The sequence below is a fragment of the Lathyrus oleraceus genome, chromosome 2 (assembly GCF_024323335.1).
Source record: "Lathyrus oleraceus cultivar Zhongwan6 chromosome 2, CAAS_Psat_ZW6_1.0, whole genome shotgun sequence".
Classification (NCBI taxonomy): Eukaryota; Viridiplantae; Streptophyta; class Magnoliopsida; order Fabales; family Fabaceae; genus Lathyrus; species Lathyrus oleraceus.
The window spans coordinates 386586074-386601560 of record NC_066580.1 but is presented as its reverse complement, the minus strand read 5'-3'; the positions used below and the strand labels follow the sequence as shown (position 1 = coordinate 386601560).

Below are 15487 nucleotides of genomic sequence, written 5' to 3'. Positions count from 1 at the left end.
GATTTCTTTAATATCCACAAACTCCAATGAATTAATACAAATAAGATCCATAGCCTTCATTCTTTTGATATTACTCCATAGCACCCTAATATTAAAAGAATACAATAATATCTAACCTTCCCCTTTGACAAGCAAGATGCTCTATTTTTTCTATCTCTCTTATCCAACTCCATGAGATATTTCACAACAACATCATCACTAACCAGATGCTCACAACCTACCTATTTGATAATCCTAAGAACTTTCTTAACAACTACACTATCAACATCCTTAGGCACCCAAATAAGTTTGTGACTGTTAAAACAAATGTGAAGGAGAAAGAGATATACAATCTTCTAAACTAGCCAGTAAAGAGAGCACCATAGAACTCAAGCCTCCCTCTGGAATTAGTGTAAGAATATTATCCTGCATACATATACCAATAACAGTACAAGAATCACATGAGAGGTTAGCCATACCTGACTCCCGATGAGGAGTAAGTAACACCTGGATCTAATGGTATGAAATAAGAACTGGGTCTGAGTTAGACACCTAATGATCTGACGAACCTCCTGGATGAACTGATTTGTATCATGACATACACCTACGCTTGAGCACGACTCATGGTGATCAACAAATGTAACAATTGGATGACACTTAAACAAAGGGGAAGGACCAAACCTAGCCATTAAAGGTGGTTCCGAATTCTCTAAAAGTGAAGAAAAAGTCTCAAATCCCAGTCTGTGAGGGAAGGGAATAGAAGATGAGAACAACCAAATATGATCTAAACAATCCTTATACTTTGCTTCACACACCGGTACAATGGAATCAACAAAAACTGTTGGAATGAGGATGCAAGGATGCAATTTTTAGGGTTTCCAGGCAAGGAGCCCATCAAAATACTTTTTCCACCATCCAAAAGGGAGTCTGCAGCCACATTTGACGGGAAGAGGTTTATAAACTCAAAATGTGGAATCTGACCATCAACCAAAAGCCCATTTGAGGTGCCCATATTCTAGCCCATGGTGGAAGACATATTCAGGGCATGATTTCGAGAGAGTCTAGGACCAAATAGGAACCGGGTGCCACGCGCTAGATGTTGGGAGGAGAAAGAAAAACAAAAAGTGAAACTTCATTGCCATACTCGCTCTCATCTCTAACATGGTTGACTTACGAGGAAATGTGAAAAGCAGATTGTACTTCATCCCTTAAATAGAACAACGTGTCAGGATGATCTTGATCAATCACTGTTACCTTCAATGTTGTCATGATCGAGATCTTACATAAGATCGGGAGGAGACATTAAAATCGTAAAATATAAAATCGTAATTAAAATCGAAAGATCTTACTCAATTAGTTTTATAAGATCGAGAAGAAATAACAAAATCGTAAAACATAAGATCGTAACCAAAATAGTAAGATTTTAAAATAACAAACTCCATAAAATAAAATACTCAATAAAATAACAAACTCAATAAAATAACCAAAACATAAGATCTTAACTTAAAATAACAAACTCCATAAAATAAAATACTCAAAATCATAGAGGTTAGTACAAATCACAAAGGCGCCGATAGTTTGGATTTTTCCCTATAATGTTAACTCCTTCATCTTTATTAATATCATAATCTCCTCCACCATAATCATCACCCTCATCATCTCCTTCATCACCTTCATCTGTATTTCCTTCTTCATTGTCACTTTCTATAGTTTCAAGGACATCAAATTCATCTACATGTCTAGTTGATTTAGCACCAGTACTTTGCATCAAATCTTCATCTAAATCAGTCACATTTACATGATTACCACCTGCATTTTCTTCCTCAGCAACATACCACCAATCGTCATCATCTTGGAAATCATCAATTGTTAGATCTCGCTTTTTCCTTTCAGCCTTATTCTTGGTCAGTCTTGTATTTACCATCACATACACAAGATCATTCATAGTCTTTTGTTTCAATCGATTTCTTTTCTTTGTATGAACCTAAAAAGGGGAAATATTAAATTAAAATGTATAAAATATAGTAGCTATGAAAAATATATATGATAAATTAAAAAAATATACCATTTCAAAAGCACTCCAATTTCTCTCACAGCAGAAGAACTGCATGTCAAACTCAAAACACGAATAGCAAAGTTTTGCAACTCTGGGTGTGCATCACCGTAAGATTCCCACCATTGAGTTGGTGTCTTGTTTTTTAGTCCACGTTGAGCTATTTCACTCCCAAAGAATCCTTTTTTACTCTTAAAATCCTCAAGTTGACCATCAATTTTATTCACCATATCCATGTCTCCTCCCATCATTCTTTCTAAACATGCATACATTCCTTGTTTCACTTCATTATCTACTATAAAATTAGGGTTGTAATACAAAAGTGGATTAAGATAATAGCCTGCAGCATGCAAAGGCCTATGCAATTGTTTGTCCCATCTGTTATCTATAATTTTCCATAATGATTGGTAGCTTAAGAAAGAAAAGATTTTCATAAATAAATACTAATATACTTTTTATATCAAATAAATTAATCTATGATATTTTATAAAATTATACCTTTTTCTATTATTATTGTAGCTAGTTTGTATTTCCTCTTTTGCTTGATCCATTGCTTCATAGATATAGTCCATGGTTGCCTTCTCATCAGAATCCACCATACGCAAGACTTTAAGTAATGGAAAAGCACCCTTAAGGCAAATAATCAAATTCTTCCAAAAGTCCTTGTTTGTGACTATATTTTCAACAAATTTTCCATCTTTTGTCTTGGAAAATTGACTATCCTTCCATTGCTTGGAAGTGAACATCCTATACAATCCTCCCCTCTTATCATTCAAGCAACCCAAACACAAATATGATGTTGCAAAGCGAGTGATGTCAGGTCTTATCAACTAACCTCCTTCAGTGTAATGATGCAACAAAGTTATAAGACCAGTCCTGGCATAAATGTAAGCTGTGATCTTTTTACCTGAAGCAATAATCTCCTTATGCATAGGTATCTTGCTCTCAAAATCCTCTAACATTAGATCAATACAATGAGCTGCACAAGGTGTCCAATAAAGCTTATTCCTTTTATCCATCAACATTTGTCCAGCCAACTTGTAGTTTGCAGCATTGTCTGTTACAATTTGGACAACATTTTCTTCCCCCACTTCCTCAACAATATCATCCATCATTTTGAAAACTTTATCAGCTGTCTTTGAAATGCTAGATGCATCAATTGATTTTAAAAAAAAAAAAGTACCCATAGGACTATTGACTAAAAAGTTTATGATAGTCCTCCTCTTTTGGTCAAACCATCCATCCGTCATTATTGTACATCCAAACTTTTTCCACGCAGCTTTATGCTCCACCAATATGCTATTTATAGACTCAACTTTTTTCTTTAAATATTTACCTCGAATATCATGGTAAGATGGTGGTTTATATCCTTTACCATATTGGGTAATCATTTCACACATCTTTATAAATTCTTCATCTTTTACAACATTAAAAGAGATAGCATTATTGTAAAAATAAGTTGGAACTTGTAAGTTAGTGTCCACATCTTCCCAAAGACAAGGTTGGCCACATAGGTTATAGAGTTCCCCACCAACACCACACCCCTCATTAGAAGTGTCCACATCTTCCCAAACACAAGCAAAAGGATATGTGCCTCGAACAAATGCAAACCTGTCTACATCATCTTCAACCTCCAAGTTAAGCATGTATTCATCCTCAACATAACCTCCTTTTGACCGACCCACTGAGTTTCCAACCATCAAGTCTTCATTTTCACCATTAAGAAAGGACTCAACTTCATATCCAGTTTCGTCACCTTCAAGATCTACGTTATCTATGCATGTGCATGTGTCTTGGAAGACCTGGTTTTGTAGATGATGTGGTGAGCAAGAGGCAACATGTTATCTATTTTTTGAATGTGCTTTTTCTAAAGTATGGATGGATTTGACTAGATAGATAGTTGGGTGTGAGCATAGTGTATCATAATGATGGCAGCTCACAACTCAGGTTATTTTCTGACATGAAAGAAATGCTTGAAATTGAAAATAACAACAATTTGGGTTGCATGTTTGTTTACTATTTGGAAGACTAGAAATGCTAGAATTAAATTTCCACTTCCAAAATCTATACTCAAAATCAACAATTTACACATTCAATAACTACCATTAAATTTCCAATATGATTAACAACTGTTCTTAATTGAACAAAAAACACATTCAATAACTACCATAAAAAAAACACATTTCAGATCACATCTCAATAGTAATATCTATACTACCATTAACCGTAAAATCAATCTAAAGAGTTCAACATTATTACATTTTTAAGGCTGGATTTTAATCTGAGTCCTCTTATCAACCTGAAAGAAATCAAAACCCTAGCGTGTCCTCTACGAAAGTTATTCTATATTGAGCAAACAAATGGCCTCAAAAGGCTGAATGGTGATGCTGACGATGCTTCAGCATGTGAACAGATGTAGCAATAAACCACACCTGAAAAAGAAAAAGAAAACTTGTTCATAATTTTGAGTGAATACAACTAATCAATGAAACACTTCACAACTTTAAGTTCTTGCTAATTCTAGCCATAAAGTCCAATTAAGGCAGAATTAACCAAAAAATTTAAATTTAATTTAAGAAATTAACATGGTTTGGTTTCATACTTAAAAATATTTAATATCTACCTGAATCAAAATATGAAATGAAGCTGAATCTATATATTGTTGGACCTAAAAATTAATAGATTGATAAATCAACAAGAAGCCATCAAGATGATAAACTGATTATTACTAAATAGTAAAGAAGAAGAACTCACAATGAAAACAATGAGAAAAGCTAATAAAGCTCCGGTTATTACTAAACACGTCGGAGAATACCAATTATATCCTTGTGCATCTTCTTGTTCACGTTTCTCATTATGATGATGTTGATGCTCAACATGCTGCACATGACCTGGGTGCGGCAGAACTTGAGGACGACTGTAAGGCGCTCTTCGTGGCGAAGACTCCCTCGATTCTGAAACTTTTTCTGTTGTCCGCGACAATGATGCTTGTTCTCGTAACATCCACTTTTGTGGAGACTCGGCTGCAAGAGTGGATAGCGTCGTCGATAAAGATGATGATGCTGGGTCGCGAGAGTCGAGTGGAGAAACTGTTTGCGTCAATGGCGATGTTGATGATGATGATGCTTGTGGAATCCGTGGTGGAGGGAGTGAAGAACCTAGTCGCTTCAACCGTGACAGTTCTTCTTGGGATTTCGCAGCTGCTTTAAGCTTGTCATTTGAATCCATAGGGTTTCTCACTCACAGTCAATCACAATCACTGGCACAACTTAACGGTTTGGTGGAGGGAAGAAAGTTGGTAAATATATAACTGACTAACGGTTTTAGTGATAGTTAGTTAGTTTAACCAGTTGCATAACTGAATAACGGTCTTTTAACTAACTGTGAATAACTGATTTTAAATTTGAATTTTATTTGGGCTTATAAATATTTGATTTAACGTAGTAAAAAAAATATTGAATTTAACTATTTTGTGAAGCTAATTGAAGTAATCTTTCTTTGTAATTATCAATGAATGATGATATAACTATGGTTTTAAATTGAGGTCTACAACTGCAATTACATCCGCTATGGTTTTAAATTGTAGGCAACCCCAATATAGCCACAATATTGTTGATGTGATAGTCTCTACAACCTCATCAGACTGTAATTGCGGTGTAATTTAAAATCACACATCTTTGAACATTAGGGAGTAGAAACTACTTTAGACACTTTAGACCGCATCACCATATTTTTCAAGTACTTTCTTCAAAAAATATTAAAATTTAGAATTCTAAAATTTAATATACTTATAAAAATCATAAATTATATTTTTGTATTTCAAAATATTTCCAATCAAAATTCACTTGCAATTGACACTACGCGCATCGCGACAATTGCATTAACTACAATCGCAACAACCACAACTGCAATTTAAAACAATGGCGACCATAATATTGCTGATGTAAAAGTTTCCACAATTGAATCAGATTGCAATTGAAGCGTAATTTGAAATCAAACATCCTTCCACTTTAAGAACCACATAGTAAACTTTGCCTAAGTTTCTTCATATGTTTCCTAACCACAAAACTCAATTTCCTTATGAAAACCATGGATATAACTTAGTGTGATTCTGCCAGTAAGTTATTATATTTGGCCTTTGCAAAAACAAAAGAAGATAACACATTCAGTGATTACACTATGGTTCCAATATATCAAATGTTACTATATCTGAAATTACAAAGTCTTCACATTGTTTAAACATAAATGCATGATATATGCAAACAAACACACACACACAAATGAATACATATATACTGATAAATTAGGCAGACATGCATCCAATTCCATGTCTTGAAGTAGGAAAAATAAGGAACAAACCGCTACAAACTATTCCAATCATCATTGGAAAACTCTCCATAATTTGATCCATCTCTCTTTCATGTCCAGGAAATAAACAATTAGTAACCCTATAATCCGAAAAAGCAATAGCCACAAACACCATAACCGACATAACCGCATGCACAAAATCTTGAAACCCTACCTTATACTTGTCATCTTTAGGAACCGAAACAGCGAGTCCGGGTTTGAAAACAGACAGCCCTTTCGGAGTAACGAAACCGTAGTAAATGTTACCGTCGGCACCATGAAAACTGTCTGTAAAGTGAAAGAAGAAACAAGAGAGTGCACACATGATTAAGAGGAAATGGATCATGATGGTGTGAATATGAGTGCATTGGCCATTTCTGTAGATTGATGGAAGGACCATTTCGAATGTGATGAGTGTTCCGGTTGGAAGGAAGTTTCCGAGTAGGGAAGTTTTTGAGAGGGTCTTTTGAACACCTTTTGCCATTATGGCGCGACGCTTCTTCCCGGGTTCCGGTGGATCGGACGACTGGGTTGTGACGGCGCCCACGACCTCCTGTGGCGGTGGTGTTACATTGTAGACTTTGATTCCAATTTTTGGTTGATTTTGTTCCATATTTGATTATTTATGAAGAACATGTGTGTGTGAGTGATTCAATAGTTATGGTTATGAATGAATGGAATTGGATTTGAATGTTGGTTTGTATCTATAACTATATATAAAGGGGATAAGTGATTTTGGGGTGGCCTATTTTCATTCCCAATTTACCCTTTAAAATATATATAATTTATTTAATTACAAAAGAATATTAATAAAAATTTATAGTTTTTAAATATGCATAACTACCAAAGTTGGTTTTTACAAAAAAAAAATTGCTTCTAGTTATGGGTGGTTTTTTTTCATCACATTTATAGCAAAAAAAATTGCCATGAATTCGTATAATTACATAGCAATTTCTATTTTCTTTCTCTAGTGCAATAGAAATTTGCATCTTTTGTGTACTACCATTATGGGCAAATTTCTACAGTAATTGGCATTGCTTATAACTACTGAGTTTTATACTCCGGTAGCAATTGGTATCCTGTCGTATAATTGCTTTCTGCATATATCACACAATCAAATTTCTAATATATAAAGGGGATAAGTGATTTTGGGGTGACCTATTTTCATTCCCAATTTACCCTTTAAAATATATATAATTTATTTAATTACAATAGAATATTAATAAAAATTTATAGTTTTTAAATATGCATAATTACCAAAGTTGGTTTTTTAAAAAAAAAAAACTGCTTCAAGTTATGGGTGGTTTTTTTTCATCGCATTTATAGCAAAAAAAAATTGCCATGAATTCGTATAATTACATAGCAATTTCTAATTTCTTTCTCTATTGCAATAGCAATTTGCATCTTTTGTGTACTACCATTATGGGCAAATTTCTACAGTAATTGGCATTGCTTATAACTACTGAGTTTTATACTCCGGTAGCAATTGGTATCCTGTCGTATAATTGCTTTCTGCATATATCACACAATCAAATTTCTAATATATAAAGGGGATAAGTGATTTTGGGGTGGCCTATTTTCATTCCCAATTTACCCTTTAAAATATATATAATTTATTTAATTACAATAGAATATTAATAAAAATTTATAATTTTTAAATATGCATAACTACCAAAGTTGGTTTTTACAAAAAAAAAACTGCTTCAAGTTATGGGTGGTTTTTTTTCATCGCATTTATAGCAAAAAAAAATTGCCATGAATTCGTATAATTACATAGCAATTTCTAATTTCTTTCTCTATTGCAATAGCAATTTGCATCTTTTGTGTACTACCATTATGGGCAAATTTCTACAGTAATTGGCATTGCTTATAACTACTGAGTTTTATACTCCGGTAGCAATTGGTATCCTGTCGTATAATTGCTTTCTGCATATATCACACAATCAAATTTCTAATATATAAAGGGGATAAGTGATTTTGGGGTGGCCTATTTTCATTCCCAATTTACCCTTTAAAATATATATAATTTATTTAATTACGATAGAATATTAATAAAAATTTATAGTTTTTAAATATGCATAACTACCAAAGTTGGTTTTTACAAAAAAAAAAACTGCTTCAAGTTATGAGTGGTTTTTTTTCATCGCATTTATAGCAAAAAAAATTGCCATGAATTCGTATAATTACATAGCAATTTCTAATTTCTTTCTCTATTGCAATAGCAATTTGCATCTTTTGTGTACTACCATTATGGGCAAATTTCTACAGTAATTGGCATTGCTTATAACTACTGAGTTTTATACTCCGGTAGCAATTGGTATCATGTCGTATAATTGCTTTCTGCATATATCACACAATCAAATTTCTAATTAATACCATACAATTTTTCTCACAAATCCACAATTTCAGTCTCTTCTTTTTCAATGTATTGATTTGTGATTGAGAATGGTAATCCGACAAGACGATGATATGCGTAGACAACACTACAATACAATTGTAAACAAAATAGCATAACAACCTAACAATGGTACGACGAGTAGTGACGGCGCCAATTAATCGGCCTGGTAGCGGTTAAGAATGCAATCAATGGTGGCAATCATGTGGCTGGAAGAAGAAGGAACAACAAGGCTATGAAAAGTGGTTTGAGTTTTTATTTTATTTTATAAATTCATATATTTTATTTAATTACAACCATTAGAGTTTGATTTATCAACATGTTAAAAAATCATTATATAAATCATTTAATTTAATTTAATTACAATCATTAATTAAATTAAATTTGTTTTATTTAATTACAACCATTATAGTATAAATCTTTTTGTGTGTGCATGAATTGCAGAAAAATACTTAATAATTATTGATCGGATAATGATGATGATTTTTGATCATGTGGTGATTTTCGATCATGCGGGTTTATTTATATTTTATGATGGTTTATATATTTTTTGAACGTGTATTCTATGATGGTTTATATATTTTTGTGTCTATTTTAGGATAGTTTCTAAATTTGTATGGAAATGATGGTGATAATTTATATTTTAATGATCAAAAATGGTGACAATTAATTTTGTTCTTATATTAAAAATCACCATGACAATTATTGTTTATATCTAAATGGTGTATATATTTAAATCACCATCATTATTGATCAGCCAAAGAAAAAAGTGTTAACGTCATTTATTATATTTGTTTTTCATATTTTTCAAGAAAAATACCCGGAATTTTTTAATAGTTTAAAAATATATATTTTATTTTAAGAAAATATTCATGTTATACAAGATTAGTAAAAGTTGTTATCATAAAACTAGCGTTCAGACGGGCACTCCCGTGCCCGTCTGTCCGTTTTTTTTAATGCGCACAGCAGAGAAAAATAAATGTCTGTTTTTCTTTTAATATTGAAAGATTTTAGACTAAGCCAAAGACTCCGTCGCACTGGAAATCACCTTTGGAGGTGTAAGACCCTAATTTTGACCCTAAGATCCCTCATGACATCATATCATTTGCTCAATGCATTGCCTCAAGGATCATAGCATGTGTGGCTCCTTAACTCTAGGGGTGGGACTTGTGTGAGTTGGTTTGACATCACCAAGCATGCTTGTATTGTACATTATTGCTTTTCTTATTTACTAACCAAAAGCATAAAAATATGTCACTAACTCTTTTGTTTTGAAGCTCAAGTGATCATGTGCTCCCATGCTCCTATGAGGCTCCTAAGCTCAATGATGTGGCTAGATGAGGATGAGAAAAAGCATGACAATGGTCCACAAAGTTAATAATCATCATATATGTCTCCCAAGCATCTCAATTTGCCAATTTGATCAAGATAACCCAAAGGGCTTGAGGATTGTTTCCCAAGGAAACCCTAATTCAACTATGCATTGCTCATGAAGCAACCTCAGCCTATGATCAAATTTAATCAAGGTAAGTTCTTTCATTTATTATTTTATGCATATATGAGCTTATGTGAGGTTCCTCAATCATTCATTCATCAAGATTGGAAGTTTGGCGTTGAAAAGTTGACCAGTCAAATCAGGGGTGAATTGGTCCAGAGTCTGAGAAGTGGCTAGAATCCATGAAATCTGAAATGGATTCCATGTACACAAACCAAGTTTGGACCTTGGTAAAGCCTCATGTAGGAGTTAACCCTATAGGATTCAAGTGGGTCTTCAAAAAGAAGACTGACATGGATGGTAAGGTACATACCTATAAGGCAAAGTACTATTGATATTGTGTAATCAATGACATTCTTTAAAAGGAATGCCGAACATGAAATCTTTATTCCAAGTATTTTCTTTTTCATTACAATTATTTTCCATAGTAAACAAAAAATGTAAGACTTTCAAATTAGAATTTTTTAAAGAGAAAAAGATAGTAAAATTAATAGTAAGTAGTGTAATATAGCTTTTTTCACCTTATAAAGATTCAAATCAATTCTTCATACACCCTTTTATTAATGCGCTCTTGAGATTTAAAAAACTACAAATACATGAAGAAATGTCATACCATCAAAGAATACATTCAAAATATATCCCAGCTAAGCAATGTGGGATCAAGAAAATCTAATTTGAGCTTGTGGCCATTTTCAAGTCTCCTTATTGCGCTACACCGAGTTTTTGTTTTTTCTCCCGTGCCCGTCTGTCCTCTTTTTTTATTGTGCTTACATGTGTATATATTTTATGATGTTTTTCACATAAGTCATGTTAAAAAGAATATTACTTTGACACATTTCATAAAAATAAAATTAAGATGATATATATTCACTTTCAACATGTTTTAGTAAATTATGACTTAAATTTGAGAAATCAAATTAAAAAAAGGCGGAACACCTCTCTCTCTCTCTCTCTCTCTCATATTTAAGTAATAATTTACTATAACATATTGAAAGTGAATATTTATCATCTTAATTATATATAAATAAATAATAAATATTCCTATCTTTTCCAACCAATTTTATCTTTTGTATTATTAAATTTCTCCCTATTTTCATTTGAATATCTATTTTTATTTTCTAATTTTTTTCTAAATCTATTATTTTCCTTTCATTTCACACTATTGACCAACATTATAAAGAACAACAGCAAAAATGTTGCAAATATAATCAGTATTTAATTCACTTGCAATATAGTGTCGGATGCTACGATGGTCAATAAATCTATGAAACATGATTAAAAAACGAAAGTATTTGCATATAATGTTTTGATAATCATGAAAATAATAAGTAGCATATAATCAACGCTATAAGAAAAGCACTTGATAGTCAACAAATCCATAATCTATCATCTTCAGCACCATCATATCTCGAAAATCTCATCTTATGCACCACCATATCTCGAAAAGCATGTCAAAATAAGAAATGATCAAATAAACTTCTACGCTCCACGTCTTCCTCGATCCTACTTGTCTCAATTGGGAAGCCTGCATTAATTTTTTGAAAGACGGTAATAAACTTCTGAATCACCAAATCCAATACTAAGAACATGCATTTTTTTCTTCTTTTTCCCTTTCATTCTCTCTCTAAATTTTTAATTTTTATTTTGTTTTTGATGAGTGTTGTGTATTGTACTCATTATAATACTATTTGTTTTAATTTAATTAAATGAGGAAATTGAATATTTTGATTAGTAACAGTAATCCATGAATAATGGGTTGGTTGTAATAAATATAGGGTAATGCTAACTTGTGCCCCAAGGGCACAAGTTAAGAAATCCACAAATAGAAATTTTTTATTGAAAAAAACAATAGAATCATTAATTATGAATTTGTATTATATTCACCACGCAAATTCCAAGATGTTTTTTACTTTATTTATCTCTTAACTTGTGTCATTGGGGGCACAAGTTAGCATTACCCATAAATATATAATTGGAATGAAAATACGTCACTTCAAAATATCATATCCCCCATTATAGATAGTTATAGATACACTAATTAGAATTTATTAGAATTTGAAGTAAGATATCATAGGTTCTCTGAAATACTTCAGTGTTAAATTCTAGGAACCAATTTAATAATGCAAAGGGCATATTATAATAATTAAAAATCATATTATACTTCTAAGTTGTTAAATTCTAACTTGTTTTAAAATTCTTAGCATCATATCTCTCATATTATTTATCTTAATTTATAATCTTTCTCCGTCTTTTTAACTAAATAGAAAAGAAATACGGGAAATTGTATGAATCAAAGTCAAATATAGATAGAATGATTTGTAGTAGAAAAAATATCTCAAGATAAATGTCATTAAAATGACAAATAGTAATCATTAATCATCTATTATGTAATACTATATGCCATAAAAATCAGAAATATAATAATGTAAAATAAATTAAATCAACAAACTTAATGAAATAATAGACTATATGTTTTAGCAAATTTGGTAATTATAGGCATGTTATATTTGTTCTTGAAAACAATTAATGGTAGAACTTAAAGAAGAAAATTGTGAACATAGATTTAAAAATATCATATAATACAAACAAATAAATCATCAATGAGAATATGCAATAGTTGATCATTACACTGAATCTCAAATAAAAACAAAAAAGAAAACATGGGCTTATCTGTCGCTATCATTATAATGAGTTTGTTTCTTCTTGATCATCATACTAATGTTAAATTTAATCAATGTGAAAACATTGGCATCTTTGTGTTAACATGTGAGAAATTGAGAAAAATATATAGCGTACAGTCATTAATGCCACCAACATGAAAGATCTCTCCAGCTAATATCAATGTGTTGGGGGTTGACAGCCATATTCTACATTTCTCTTGATAATAGCTTCCATGTTGATGCCACTGAAAATCCAAAATCTTCTATCTTTTCCTTCTCTTTTTTCCATCTCATTCTCTTTTTATCTCAAAAAGTTATTTATATGTTCATGTGCAATAAAACAACACATAAAGGGAAAAATCAGTTTCTCATATAACAACACAACTTTAGTATAAAACATAAAATTTAAGTAATAACTTCATATATTTTAATAACAATTACGGTCAAGTAAAATGAAATATAATAATTAGAAAGACAGGAAAAAAAAACTTAAATGGTGAAAGTAAAAGTTCAGTGCTAAATCACTTATCAATTATAGATAAATCATTTCCCAAATTTCTCAACTTTCCTCCTTAAAATCAACTTTAAAGCAAGAATGACGGTTTAAGTAATATGAAGAATTCAAAGGGAGATAAAAATAAAAAGGAGAGTCAATTGAGATATAGGAAAACCATTTTAGATTTTACAGAATCAGTTAAAATCTGAATACAATACAAAAAAATAAACTGAACAAATTTTGCAAATAAATAGTAATTTTGTAGATTCAAGTGGTAACTACCAAGAAGTTATATTGATGCATTATTTGTAACTGCTAAATGGAAGAACATGAAGGTTATATCGTTGTAAGTTCAAGTGGTAACTACCAAGAATTTATTATCACACAATTTTATTTTATTATTTATTAAAAAATTAAAAGATTAAATAAGGGTAATTTTGGAAAAAAATAAAAGTCACTCCAAAATATTGTATCCCCTTTATATATAGGTATAGATATTTTCTTATGAAAAAAAGAAAATATTAAAAATTTGATTCAAGATATTTTCTTTTTTTTTTACATCCTCATAACAAAATATTTGCTCAATTCATATTTGTCTATGTTAAAAATGGTGCATAAAGGGATAAATTTGGCATGTATGGAAACTTTAACGGTGCATCATTACAAATAAAAGCATGTCATTGAATTTAATTTTGTACTTGATTTTTCAGAAGTTGGAGGACATATCTTGATTCTTTGATTTGGGATCCCACACTCCGTGCCCGTTTGTCCGTTTTTTTTATTGCGCTAACACGTGAAAATATTAACAGTTTCTCTTTTTATAAGTTTGATTTTAATATAAACTATTTATTTGATGAAACATATATAGTTGTATAGATACATATTAAATTTTGTTTGCAATGTAATATTTTTTGTATTAAATTTTGTTTGAATTGAGAAAACCGCATTGTGACGTGACATTATTCAACCGCATTGGAATACGGTATTATGAAAAAGGAAAATAGGTGATACCAAAATTAAGTTTTATCTTTATATATTGTTATAGATTGTTCAAAACCATAATAAGATTTAGATAAAATAAGAAAAAAATGTTTCCCACAGTTTATTAAGCAAATAAACATAAATTTTAAAAGAGAGATATTAAGTGACATTGTTGCTTAATAGAAAGGTCAACCATATAATCAAAATCAGAACTCTCTCATTTTCTTCAATTTTATAATTTATATGATATAGGTTTTATTGCTTTATTTTAAATTGTAATTAGGAAAAGAATATCATATCCAATATAAACTTATATTTTTATGATAATGGACAAAAATAAAATAAACTTATCTTTATGTTTGTGTTTTTCAATTATTTTAAATTTTTTATGTGAAGTTTTAAAAAAAATCCTTTTTTAAGAGCAACTATATATGATCATATCTTGCAACAATGAGGTGTTTAAGTTATGAAAAAAACTGTCATTATCGTTACTAAAAGAAACTATTGTCAATTTTAAAAATGTGGTGAGAGGTTATTAAAATAAACTATATTGGAAGTAAAAAAACTGCATATTAGAAAGTTACAATAGAAAAATCAAAAGTAAGATAGAAATATAATAGAATGAAAAAAGTTCAACAAAAAAAATAGTATGTTGATTGAGAAAAAGATGAAATTAAAAAAGAAAAATAGAAGAGGATTTTTAACTTGTGTCATCCTTCAACAAATAATGGAAGTTATAGATATTATATATATTTTTTTGGGAGATGGAAGTTAGTTTATCAATTGGTAACCAACAAAAGATACTAATCACTCAAGTTATTTATAAAAAAGATAAAGGGTAATTTTGGAATAAAAATAGGCCACTCCAAAAACTTTTATCCCCTTTATATATAGTTATAGATAAGAAAGATAAAGAAGATCTGCATTAAATTAATATCTTTAAAGAAGAATATTGTGTAAATTATTCTACTTATAATTTATATTTTTTAATTTTTTTTTCTAATTTCAACTCTCTTATGTTTTATTGTTTAATTTTTCAAAAGAATGTTAGATTAAAACCTATTGAAAAAGAAATGTCCTA

The 15487-nt window shown here is 30.7% G+C and overlaps 1 protein-coding gene across 1 annotated transcript; it reads right to left on the bottom strand.

Moving 5' to 3' along the window:
- Positions 1-6335: 6335 nt before the first annotated feature.
- On the bottom strand, positions 6336-6992 carry LOC127119656 (protein DMP9-like). Its single transcript, XM_051049930.1, has one exon. The coding sequence runs from the start codon at positions 6990-6992 to the stop codon at positions 6336-6338; it is 657 nt and encodes a 218-aa protein (XP_050905887.1).
- Positions 6993-15487: the final 8495 nt, after the last annotated feature.